The sequence below is a fragment of the Cebus imitator genome, unplaced genomic scaffold, assembly GCF_001604975.1.
Source record: "Cebus imitator isolate Cc_AM_T3 unplaced genomic scaffold, Cebus_imitator-1.0 Scaffold136, whole genome shotgun sequence".
Taxonomy (NCBI): Eukaryota; Metazoa; Chordata; class Mammalia; order Primates; family Cebidae; genus Cebus; species Cebus imitator.
The window spans coordinates 400,231-413,975 of NW_016107451.1; the positions used below are offsets into that span (position 1 = coordinate 400,231).

At 40.3% G+C, this 13,745-nt stretch overlaps 1 protein-coding gene across 2 annotated transcripts in view; it reads right to left on the reverse strand.

Annotated features, from left to right (window-relative positions):
- Positions 1–206: 206 nt before the first annotated feature.
- PAFAH1B1 (platelet activating factor acetylhydrolase 1b regulatory subunit 1) overlaps positions 207–13,745 on the reverse strand; it is a 107,811-nt gene continuing 94,272 nt past the window's right edge. For both annotated transcript variants that reach the window (XM_017541623.2, XM_037743153.1), the window contains exons 7-11: positions 11,480–11,582; positions 10,308–10,536; positions 8,164–8,265; positions 5,595–5,751; positions 207–4,063 (exon numbers count right to left, since the gene is read on the reverse strand). In XM_017541623.2, coding sequence (XP_017397112.1) covers positions 3,990–4,063; positions 5,595–5,751; positions 8,164–8,265; positions 10,308–10,536; positions 11,480–11,582 — 665 coding nt within the window. In that variant the 3' untranslated portion in view covers positions 207–3,989. The remainder of the gene's footprint in view (positions 4,064–5,594; positions 5,752–8,163; positions 8,266–10,307; positions 10,537–11,479; positions 11,583–13,745) is intronic.

Consider the following 13,745-nt stretch of genomic DNA (forward strand, 5'->3'; position numbering starts at 1 on the left):
CCCACCGTAGCACGGGCCCACACTGAGGCACTCCTCCTCCACCTGGGGGAAGAGGACAGCAAAGCCACTTCGGGTGCAGCCCATCAGGCCCTGCCACCCTGACACCAGTTCGTGCCACACTCTGACAGGCGCTACACAGCCCCATTTTCTATCAGGATTTCACCTGTGCAAAGGAACTCCAAAAAAAAAAAAAAAAAAATCACATCTAGTTTTATAGGCATTTAATAGTTTACCAATTGGTACAATAAGATTTTTTAATATGCAGAAAACATGAATAAATTTTGTTTTACACAGTCTGAGAGCAACAAATCTTACTGTAAAACACAAGAGCAGTATTATATACATTCCTTTACTGATTTTTTTAAAATTGTGTCAATATCTTCAGTGAACTCTTACAATCTGGGGAACTGTTTTCTCAATTACCACCTCTGCAACGTTCATATGAAATCAAGGCTTGCCTTCATGTCAGTGTCGGGATCAGCTTGAACTCCAAGAGTTTGTGTTTGTCTCTATCGTCTTCAGAATGAGCTTTAGGGATGCCTGAAGGACGGGCTGGACAAGAAAGCAGCTACTTCCATGATACAGCGGGAAGATAAAAAGGCCCATTCAGTCCAGCCATGACCTGTAAATCCAGCTTGCCCTCCCCCACACTCCACTGGAAAAAAAAATCCAAAACCTTTTTCCACCAGTTCTGTACATGTTGCTTCTCTACCAGGAGATTCTTCTTTGAGTCATCTAGATTAATGAACACATTGGACTTATATACAGCTGGACAAGAAAGAGTAACCATTTTAAGTGCCTTTTCCTTCAACAATTTTAACTTCAGTTGCTTAAGGATTATCAAGCCACCAATGTGAACAAAATATCCTTTACTTTTAAATAGTTTTTCTTTAAATAAGTTTAAAGAAAATCTAACGAGTGGTATCACGGGGAAGTTCACACAGAAACAGAAAGAGGCAAACGGGAGAGCAGGGCACTGGCGGTGGGGAGGTGGGGCTTGGTAAATCTAAAGCCAAAGCTTCCAAAGACTACAGCGAGTGCTCCCCAGCCTGGGACGACTGGCTAACACGAGTGATTCTGAGGAGTGCTCTGGGCACACCATTGGTCACACCACACATAGACGAACCAGGACGGTCTTAGTCTCCTAAAGTGCAAGATGCCGCGTCAACAGGCAACTCGTCCCCGCGCGATGCCTAAACCAGCTTCCCTGGCTGGCACTCTTAATAGCACAGCCAAGATTTCTTGGGCACGTTGTATTTGGGTGGCACTGGAATGTCTGTTTTCACACACACACACAGTCAATCATCTGAGGATGCAATTCTACCAGCTTTTTATTTCTTAAATAAGTGGCCAATTTGATTGAGAAAGTGACAAAGCAGCAGTGAACCTCTAAACCAAATAATAAAAGTCCTCTACTTACAATCCAAACCAGTAACCTCATCATTGTCCTTATCCCAGGCAAGGCACAGGGTTAGACAGCAGACAGAGAAAACAGAACACAGTCAGAAAGGGCATCAACAGGACAGTGCCAGACAGCAGTGCAGGAAACCTTTGCAAATCTGATTCCAGGTTGTAGACGGATTGCTCTCCCCCACCCCTTCGGTATTAAACAGGGCTCGTGACACGTGGACCCAGTTGAGGGCCATCCCTGAGATTCAATGTTCGCTGCTTCTCACATGGAGGATGTCTGGTAACTCAACTCAGCAGCAGGCTGTGGCAATCTCCCAAGTAAGGATAACTTTGTTTAATCGTTTCCTCCTCCTCTGCCAACGCAAGTCACTGTGTGCTGCAGGGGAAGAAACGCTTGCTTCCTCCTACATCGGTACCATTTTTCCTTTATGGTTCAGTATCTATGAGTGATTTCTAGATGTTGTGGCTTACCCTTAAACAATTCATGCTAAAAATGAATTAAAATACAAGACATTTATACATGTACAAACAAATGTTAAGATGCACCATTTCTATGTATTTATATTTCTCAAAATAGGACAGAAAATAGCAGCAAACAAGAACAAAGACATTTTCCATAGTTTTTGTAGAAAAATCCAGTCAGAAGAGCTAAGGGGAAAAAGACTTAATGTAAGCAGGGTTGTGAGGCAATATTGTCCTGAAAATTAACCTATTGTATGTATTTAAGGAATTAGCTGAAGATGTAATTTTTGTCCTCAAAAATAGCCATTAGTTCTCAAAACTTTCCCTTCCAGAGACATCTCTCAGGAATCTAAAAACAAGCAAACAAACGAAAAGACACAAGCTAGACATAAAGCTGCTTCTAGTTACTACGCGGCCTAGTCTCTGTGCGTATCTACAGGACACTAACTCTCACCCTTTCTCTTTCGCTGGAACAAAATTTCCATTAAATACTAAAGGGGACATTTTAAAAATCACATAGTACACAAATGAATAAAATGCAATTCAGAATTTTATCTCTGTTAAACTGTCACTGTTATCTCATTGTTCTGTTAACTTTTCAAATAACCTTCTTGGGGAAAAAGAAGAAAACCTGTTGGTTAGCTAAGCAATGGAATTCCTTATTAATAATTGACAGTGGAATAGTGCCCCAAAAGTCATGGGTAAAAATTCTCTTAAACCTACTTGTAACTTTGGGTTAAAATGTACAATATATCTGGGATGTGTAAAATGTCGAGTGGCTAAATTAGAAGGGGAAATAACGGAAGTGATTTTCCTTCAGCTGGAAAAAAATCCCCAGAGTCAGATCTAGTTTTCAGAAGCATTAGGATCAAAAGGGTTTGTTCTAAAGCATGGCATTTCACAGCAAGATTTATTCTACTTGTCCGTTTTAGCACTTCTTCAAAAACCCAGGACTAAGGACGTGGAGGCTGATTACTTATCCACTTACAGATAGGCCCATAGACCATAAACATTTACATATAAACAAAAGGTGAAAACAGTACATTTTTTATGCACGCTCCATTAAACCCTGTCATTTTTTTTTAAAACTTGTAAGTGAAACACAGTTTAAATCAATATCAGATTCATGTTGAAAAAACAAACTGCTGTATTCCTCCCCACTCCTTTCAGACGGGCACACAGAACCTTCTCAATATTTCTCTGTCATTATGCAATGCACATTGCACATCCCTAAAAAACACCAAAAACAAACAGTGATTTGTACCATGACACACTCAATGGGAAGATTAAATTCTATTTGGAAGTCACATCACTACACAGTCTAATAGTATGGAGAATACAACTAGAAGTATGTCTAGTGTGGAAAATAGAAGCTTAGAGTATGATAGTATTTTTTACCCGGTTTACAAAGCATTAAGACCAAAATGAAATAAATGAGTTGCTATTAGCTGCTGAATTTTTCTTGTGATTTACAGTCATTTTCTTACATAAATATACCACTAGCCTTTGCTTGACAGGCTGCCAAAACAAATTAGCCTATTGATTTGGCAAATGTGTCATGACAAAAATTCCAATGTGTAATCCCCATTAATTACATGAATGCTTCAGAAGATTTTCAATTGTAGCCTTATTATCTAACATCCTTAAAGAAGATTTATTAAGCACACTTAAGTGATGTTACATAGATACACATTTCAGAAAAAGCCCTAAAAACCACCACTTTTCCCCAAATGAGGCCATCAAGTCAGGCACCAACAGATAGCAGAAAGAAAAACAGGAATTAATAATCCAACATAAAATGACACTGTCAACTATTCAGTTTAGTGCCCTAGTTCAATTTATTCAACTTCTGCCTTCTTAGGCCTGGTGTGAGCAATGCCAGCCCAGGTTTTTAAACCCCTATGGTACTTCTAGACAACGTATGTAAATTTACAGTATACAGTTTGGATTCACCATGCATGAATACTTTGTGTGTAACATTTAATAAGCTCAATCTACATCCAGAATAATTTACATGAAAGGACAATATTTATTTAAACAGAGCTCAATGGGGTAACCATGGTATCATCAGAGTGCATCCAGAGGAAAAGAGGGAGGAGGGGCCAAAGGAGACGCAATCAACGGCACTCCCACACTTTTACTGTTTGATCTACGCTGCCAGTGACCACATAGGGTGCCGTCTTGTGGAAATCTGAAAGAAAAAGAGACGGCTTATTTAAAAATCACACGTAAGCCTGGGCGACAAAATAGTGAGACCCCCTCTCTCTACAAAATACAAAATTAAAAAAAAAAAAATTAGCTGGGCATGGTAGTCTGTGCCTGTAGTCCCAGATACTTGGGAGACTGAGGCAGGAGAACGGTTTGAGCTGGAAGTTGAAGCAGCAGTGAGCCATGGTGCACCACTGCACTCCAGCCTGGCTGAGGTCGAAGCAGCAGTGAGCCATGGTGCACCACTGCACTCCAGCCTGGCTGAGGTCGAAGCAGCAGTGAGCCATGGTGCACCACTGCACTCCAGCCTGGCTGAAGTCGAAGCAGCAGTGAGTCATAGTGCACCACTGCACTCCAGCCTGGCTGACAGAGCAAGACCCTGCCCAGCTCCCACCCTCCATCACATTGAACCAGATAAAATTTTTAATAACCCCTAAAATAAGAAAGTCCAAATGCCAGGACTTTTCATGTTTCTCTAACATACCTACACCCCAAGAAGGTATCTAGTTTGCCAACTTGGTTAGGAAATTTGACACTCAACGATCAAATCCTGTATTAACATCTCAACAAAAATGCCTGTACCTGTTTGGCCCATCCAAAATGGGGCTCAATTTTTTTTTTTAGAGGCAGGGTCTCACTATGTGGCCCAGGCTGGAGTGCTGTGGCTGTTCACAGGTGCAATCCCATTACTGATGAGCAGAGGAGTTTTGACCTGCTCTTGTTTCTGACCTGAGCCAGTTCACCCCTCCTTAGCCTCCTGTTCCCAGGAGGTCACCATACTGATGCTCAACTTAGTGCAGACCTCTACTCAGCACAGTACACTGTAACCCAGAATTCCTGGACTCAAGCAATCCTCCAGCCTCAGCCTCCTGAGTAGCTCAGACGAAAGGGACAGCAGGCCTCAAATCTAACAACAGTCTCACCATATGCATTTACTACGTTCCAGGCACAGCAGAAATGCTCTATATTCATGCCTAATTCTTGAAACAATCCTGTGCGGGAGGCGTCAGCTGATCTTACCACGGCTTTGGTCCATTATACTTCAGTGTGTTTATTATACTTGACTGTATTCACTACCTTAAATTCTACATCAAGTCCAGATGATAGTGAGGATGCTTACTAAAATTAAATACAATTGTCTGAGTTTCTAGTACATGATAATATACACCTGCCAGAGGGAAAGACTGAGGAAGATTTTGTTTGACAAACTAATAGGGGAGAAAAATTACCCATCAGAGTGGTAAGTATCCTCTTCACAAATTCTAGTTTCCAAAACAAGGTTGTGCAGTGGAGAAAGTAATGTTTTTATTATAAAGCTAACAATGGAAAGAGTTAAGGAAAGGAGAGTTTAAAACAAATTCGAGGAATCCAGAGAGTTTTAATTTGCCATCTCTATTCTGCCCTGAAAGCACATGGTCATTTCTTACCTGGCAAAGTCCACATGATTATGTAAAACTTTGTTATGTCTGGCACTCCAAAATCTAATGTTCAGAGACCTCACGAGGCGTACGTACCCAAGGAGGTAACAAAGTGTTCATGCGCATTGAGGGTCTTCATGCATCGCTTGTTCTTGTAATCCCATACGCGTAGGGTCTTGTCATCAGCACAACTCAAAATAAACTTCCCCCCAGAATGGAACAGAACTCCACGTACCCAGTTATCATGACCCACCTTAAAAACAAAAAAGTTATTTGAATCAGTAAAAGGATAAAAATGTTTAAACAGCATCTATTTAATAGTACAATAAAAGTATACATACCGAAAACATCAAAAGACAAAAAGAAAATAAAAGTCTAGGGAATTCTAGATTAAAGGAAACTGGAACCTCAGAAGACATGACCAGCGAATATCATGTAGATTCTGGTTCTGGACGAGGGTTAAAAAGAAGTTACAGGGGGCATTATATTATGGGAACAACAGAACAAATCAGAATATGTAGTGTATCAGTGGTAAATTTGAGTGTGATTAATTTTATTGTGGTTAGTTATTTATATACCCTTGTTCTTAGGTGGTTCATGCCAAAATACTTGGGGGTAAAGTGTTATGATGTCTCCAAGGAACTCTGAAATGATTCACCAAAATATAACACACACACATGAAGGAAAACTAGTAAATGGTAACTAGGTGTAGGATATATAGCCACTCACTACATATCCATCCATCCACCCACCCACCCATCCATCCATATTTCCCATCGAAGCAGTTCCGTTCTTGTAATTTATCCTTTTTTTTTTTTAAAGATTAAAGATGGGGTTTCACCATGATGGCCAGACTGGTTTTGAACTCCTGACCTCAGGTGATCCACCCACCTCAGCCTCCCAAAGTGCTAGGATTACAGGCGTGAGCCACCACACCCGGCTGCAATTTATCCTTAAAGACGTGGCCAGAGATTTAGTTAACAAAGATGTTCACAAAGCACTGTCTGCAGATCAATGTAGAAGAGTGTTTAACAACATGAGCGAGGATCACATACTTTCTAAATTAAAGGTTTGCTACAAAGCTACCTTAAGGGGTATGATATTTTAATAAAAAATATCACATTCATCTACATACTAATTTAAGAAAAAAGCTTAGAACTGCACAGTTGAACATGGTAGCTACTATTCATGTATGCCAACTTAAATATATAATATTTAAGATTATATACAACCAACAATTCAGCTTTTCAGTCTCACTAGCCACATTTCGAGATGTAACAGCTGCATGTGGCTAGTGCTACCATGCGGGATAGTGCACACACAGCAAAGCACTGCAGAAAGTTTTGGTTTTAAAGAGATAGCATCTCCCTCTGTTGCCCAGGCTGGAGTGAATAATAACATGATCACAGCTCACTGAAGCCTCAAATTTCTGGGTTCAAGCAATCCTTTTGCCTTAGCCTCCCAAACAGCTAGGACTACAGGCACGTACCATTAACACACAACTAATTTTCAAATTTTTATTTTGGTAGAGACAGGGCCTTGTTATGTTGCCCAGGCTGGTCTCAAACTCCTGGGGTCCTATTGCCTTGGCCTCCCAAAGTCCTGGGATTACAGGTGTGAGCCAGGGTGCCTGGCCAAGAGTATGCTTTCCCCGCCCCGCCCCCCAACAGACCGAGTCTTTATTGCACAGGCTGGAGTGCCATGCTGCGATCTTGGCTCACTGCAACCTCCCTCTCTCAGGTGCAAGTGATTCTCGAGCTTCAGCCTCCTGAGCACTTGGGATTATAGACGTGCACCACCATGCCCAGCTAATTTTTATAATTTTAGCAGACACGGGGTTTCACTATGTTGGCCAGGCTGGTCCTAAACTCCTGACCTCAGTTGATCCACCCACCTCAGCCTCCCAAAGTGCTGGGATTATAGGCGTCAGCCACTGCGCCCGCCCTGCTTTAATTATATATCATCTTTTCTTAATAGCAACATAGTAAAGCTGAACTCAGCTCAGAATACTACTAGAGGAGTTTCACTTTCTAATCAATTCTTGAAGATACTTCCATATGTGTCTGTCATATCCTACAGAGAGACAATCATTTCAAGGTATGGTCAGCACCTAAAACAATCTCTAAACAAATGTGGATGCCAAGTTATACAAACTACTACTGAATGAACAGCCACAGATCTCTTTGTAACTCCTTTAGGCACACAGGAATGTCCACAATCCTTTATCAGTATTGACGTATCTTTATATGGAAATACGGTTGCTCTTAAATAAGCCAAATAAACTAGATCACGTGAGCAAGGAGGTGTAACGGTTAAAAGGAGTCATACAAATTAAGTGAAACAGAGAAACGATAACTTCAACAGCAAACAGAACTCTGAATGCTGCTGCTTCTCCATGCTAGATATCAATTTTTACAGATAAAGTGAGCTAGCAGCATCTCCCCCTCAAACACGGGCTCTACAGATTCTTTCTAGAACATGCATTCTAGAGAAGCAACTTTACATCACTCTAACAACCACAAAATTAAAAGAAAACTATCTTTACAGAGAAGTTATTTTAAAGACCAGAATAATTCAAATTATCTAATAAGATATCACAAAGCATTAATCCAAAAGGTAGAAACAGTGAAGATGCAAAAGAAATGGTAAGCTGACGCAAACTTACGAGGGTCATAAGGCACATGCCAGTACTGACATCCCACATCTTAATAGTCTTGTCTCTGGATCCAGACAGCAAGAATGGCCCAGGTTTACCGCTTTTTTTAGTCTACAGAAAACAATAAAAATTAAGTTCCCTATACAAGAAGTTAGGTAAGGACTTTAATGGCTTCTAAGATAATGATCTATATTTCAAATTTTGTTGCAAGTTGGTTGGTTGGTTGTTTAGTTTCAGATGGAGTCTCACTCTGTCGCCCAAGCTGGAACGTAATGGTGCGATCTTGGCTCACTGCAACCTCCCCCTCCTGGGTTCAAGTGAATCTCCTGCCTCAGCCTCCCAAGTACCTGTGATTACAGGCGCACGCCGCCACAACCGGCTAAATTTTGTATTTTTAGTAGACATGTGGTTTCGCCATGTTGGCCAGGCTGGTCTCAAACTCCTGACCTCAGGTAATCAACTCTACTGGGCCTCCCAAAGTGCTGGGATTAGAGGTGTGAGCCACCACACCCGGCCCAATTTGTTTTTATCTGCTGAAATACACAAGCCTTTCACACTATATTTAGGCTATATAGGAAGGACTCAGATAATATACAAACAGAAAATCTGTATTTAGGCTAGGACTTAGTTTTCATAATACCAACAGAAGCCAAGTAAATTGGTATTTCATAATTTACTTTTCAAGATTTCTGTAGTCCCTATTTAATTTAGCTTTTATAAATGCAACCAGAATCAAATTTACTTATTTATTGATCTGAATTAGGGAATATTTATTTACTTCAAGACAGAGTCTCATTCTGTCACTCAGGCTGGAGTGCAGTGGCACAATCATAGCTCACTGCAGCTTTGAACTCCTGGGATCAAGCCATTTTCCTGCCTCAGTCTCCCAAGTGGCTGGGACTACAGGAGTGTACCACATCTAGCTAAAGTTTTGAAAATTTTTTTCCTCATTAGTATAGTGGTGAGTTTTTTAAAAAAAACATTTTCTGTAGAGACAGGGGTCTCGCTATGTTGCTCAAACTCCTGGGCTCAAGTGATCCTCCTGCCTTGACTTCACAAAGTGCTGGGATTACCGGCGTGAGCCATCGCACCTCGTCAGAATCAAATTTGTGACATACAGCATGTAACCACCACCAAAGGGCAGTAAACAGAATCTGAAAATGCAATGGGCCAACCAAAATAAAGAGAACTCATAAGAGACCATCCTGGCCAATATGGCAAAATCTTGTTTCTACTAACAATATAAAAATTAGCTGGCATGGTGGCACATGCATGTGGTCCCAGCTTACTCCAGAAGCTGAGGCAGGAAAATCACTTGAGCCCAGGAAGTGGAGGTTGTAGTGAGCCAAGATCACGCCATTGTATTTCCAGCCTGGTCAACAGAGTGAGACGCTATCTCAAAAACAGACAGACAAACACCTTTTAGACAATTTTCATTAATTTATTAGAGACAGGGGTCTTGCTATGTTTGCCCAGGCTGAACCTGAACTTCTGGGCATAAGTGATCCTCTTGCCTGAGCCTCCTAAGTAGCTGGGACTATGGGCATGTGCCATTGCACCTTGTAGGTAATTTATGTTTAAGGTATTAATCATGAAGACCAAAATCATAAAGAGCACAAACTAAGAATCACAAAGAAATGTGTTAAAACTCCAGACTTAGCTAGTACTTTTAAATGATCAAGAACAGAGGCCTCCATATGAAACAGTCTTCATTTAAATAAACGTTTATACGATCACATCTGGGATTAATTTAAAAAAAACAAATACTGAACTCCATTTTACCATAAATTTATAAATAAAATGATTATGTTCATTAATGAAGGCTATTCTTCCAACAGATAACTTTAACCTCTTCCTCAAGTCTGCTTTTACATTGAGATGCTCTCATAACAATGGTTTTTCTGATAAATTTTTATTCTTTAGGAGAATGTCCATCATATATGAAATCAAGGTTAGGCTGACAGCAATAATCATCACTGGTTAAATAATGTAAACACATTTGCAAGCTTTGAATAGAGAATTTAAAGAATCAGAATTTTGGGATGCAGATTTTTAAATGCATCAACAGCCCTGAAACTGGGAATCAGAAAAGTTATCTAAGGTTTTACCATATCAGCAATAAAATCACAAAGACATGTTTAAATATACCATACCTCAGATCCTGTTGCTTCAGAGATCGAAGAGTATGAGCTTTCTGGAGCCCAGGAAATGCATTCTACCACATGCTCATGTTCTCGGAGCTCAGCCTTGCATTCCTTTGTTGCTACGACCCATACACGGACAGTCTGGTCATTGGAACAGCTGGCTATCAGAGTGCCATCTTGATTTGGTCGTACCATACGTACCCACTCTCTGTGTCCTGTGAATGTCTTCACACAGTAGCTGTCAATATAAATAATAATTTACATTGTGAATGACAATCATCAGGATACTTCCCAGAAGCGAAACAAAAACAGCTATGTACTGGGATGAAGAGAATGGTAGCAAGTTAGAGATGCAGATCGACAGAATAAATGTACAATCCCGGTTAATTCAAATGGGAACAATAAGCTAATAGGCGTATCACTAAGGAGCTAACAAAATCAACATCTAGAACGTAAAATATGGCTAAGATCTTTCAAAACTAAACAAATACTTAAAAATACTTCTAGCCACACTGGGAAAAAAAGCTATGCTCTACTAATCTGAGTAAAACTAGTAAGTCTGTATTACAAAAATCAAGTGTAATTCTACACACAACGAAATTCGGCCTAACAGAGGTATACCAGCACAATGGTTATTTACATTTTAATTTAAACTCACAGAGAGATCAACTAAAAGACCACAGAGGAAATAGCCATTACATAGAAATGTCTCTCAAGGACATAGAGTCTCTCCTTACAAAGTCTCTGTGTTTCTTTATGGGAGACATGTAGAGATCAAATTTAGTTTTAAGGTATATTTAATATAACTGTCATAATGATCACCCTGGGTTAAAATTGAAATGACTGAAACACCCAAAACACAATTTTTTTTTTTTTTTTTTTAAGAAATATGTCTTTAAATTGATGTCTTTTCTTTTTCTTTGAGACAGAGTCTCACCCAGGCTGGAGTGCAGTGGCAGGATCTCCGCTCGACGCAACCTCCACTTCCCATTTCAAGCAATTCTTCTGCCTCAACCTCCCAAATAGTGGGGATTATAGGTGCCCGCCACCATGCCCGGCTAATTTTTGTATTTTTAGTAGAGACTGGGTTTCGCCACATTGGCCAGGCTGGTCTTGAACTCCTGACCTCTGGTGATCCACCCGCCTCAGCCGCTGATGCCTTTTCAATTGAACATACTTACCCAGTTTGCACTTCCCACATTTTTATGGTTTTATCCCTTGAGGCAGACACTATATGATCTCCATTGGGCATGATGGCTACTGAAGAAACATTGTGGTCATGGCCTAAAACACACAACACAACAATATATTATTAAGTAGTACACCACCAAGAGCAATTTAAACATCAATTCACCATGAGATTTTACCATGGGCTTTCTCTATGTCAAAGCAACTTCTAAACACTCTGGGTTTTATACAAGTTTGATGAGAAACCTGGATTTACACAATAAAGTTAAAAAATCAGTAAAAACAATCCATAAGGAAATAGTCAACTTTTTGACTATAATAAGATATTAATAAGAATTAACTTTCCTTATCAACATTTGAATATATTCATATATTTACCTCAGTGAGTCTGAATGTTTACATATGAACACTAGGAAAGCAAAAAATTTCATTTTGTGTGCGTGTGTGCGTGTGTGTGTGTGTGTATGTGTGTGTGTCAAAGACTTGCTCTGTCACCCAGGCTGGAGTACAGTGGCACAATCATAGCTCACTGTAGCCTTGAATTCCTGGGCTCAAAAGCTCTTCTCGCCTCAGCCTGTTGGGGAGCTGGAAACACCCAGGTGTACACCACCACACCGGGCTAACTTTTTAGTTTTTTATAGAGACAAGGTCTCCACATTTTGCCCACGGTGGACTCGAACTCCTATCCTCAAGCAATCCCTCCTGCCTTGGCCTCTCAAAGTGCTGAGATTATGGCATGAGTCACTGCGCCTAGCCTCTAGGTTGATATTCTAATATATATATTCTAATATATATATAATGTATATCTATATTCATCAAATATAGAATATATATCTAATATATATATAAGTATATATATTTATATATATAGTAAGACTAACAAAGCTAAAGAGAATGGATAAGAAAAATGGGGAATTGGTTCTCTGTTTAAAATGGTGGTGGGCTGAGTGAGGTGGTTCACGCCTGTAATCCCAGCACTTTGGGAGGCCGAGGTGGGTGGATCACGAGGTCAGGAGTTTGAGATCGTCCTGGCCAACAACATGGACGTCATCTCTACTAAAAAAAAAAAAAAAAAAAATTAGCCAGGCATGGTGACGCACACCTGTAATCCCAGCTACTTGGAAGGCTGAGGCAGAGGACTTGCTTGAATGTGGGAGGCGGAGGCTGCAGTGAGCTGAGATTGCATCACTACACTCCAGCCTGGTGAAGAGCAAGACTCTGTCTCAAAAGAAAAAAAAAAAAAAGAGTTCATGCATGGAATCCCTGTAATTATAAACTACCCAAATGCATTTAATTTGGGGGCGAAGGGGAAACACAGGCTTCAAATTATGCCCCCCAGGTAAAACATAGTTTACTCATGTGTTAACATCACGAATAATCTGTACATGTTCCTTGTACGAAATCCCAACATTCAAATGTCCTCATGTTTAAAGAAACAACAAAAATCCCCATGTAATGAGTATCTCCCGTGTGGCAGGTACTACACCAAGAGGACTTACCTATACGACTTCATTTTATCCTCATGACAACTCTGTAACTTTGGGATTATTACCTCTGTTTTGCAGATGAAAGAGGTTTAAATTTGCTAATACCAGAAAGTAGTCAGGTAGAAATTTGAACCCAGGTATCTAACTCCAAAGCAAATATATTCTTTCCACAAACCACACTGCCTCAGCAAACAGTTCCCACAACAAGACCCGGGAAACAACAATGAATGAGGGCACGGGATATGTACCATCATTCATTTAAGTGAGCCAGAGAATCTGGGTTCCAGTTTTCCCTATACTGTACCTACTCTCTTTGGACTTGTTTCCCAATTAAGAAAAATTTAAAAACAAACAAAACCATTTTTGAGTCAAAGTCTCACTCTGTTGCCCAGGCTGGAGTGTGATGACGTAATCTCAGCTCACTGCAACCTCCACCTCCCAGGTTCAAGTGATTTTCCTGCCTCAGCCTCCCAAGTAGCTGGGATTACAGGTATGCGCCACTACACCTGGCTAATTTTTGTATTTTCAGTAGAGATGGGGTTATTTTTGTATTTTTAGTAGAGACAGGGTTTCACCATGTTGGCCAGGCTGGTCTTGGATCTCCTGACATCAGGTAATCCAGCTGCCTCAGCCTCCCAAAGTGCTGGGATTACAAGCATGAGCCACTGCAACCGGCCAAAAAACCATTTTTAAATCAAATACAGATAAATGACCTGGCAGTTTTTCTTACCAAAAAATACTCATACAAATTTTTTTTTTTTTTTTTTTTTGA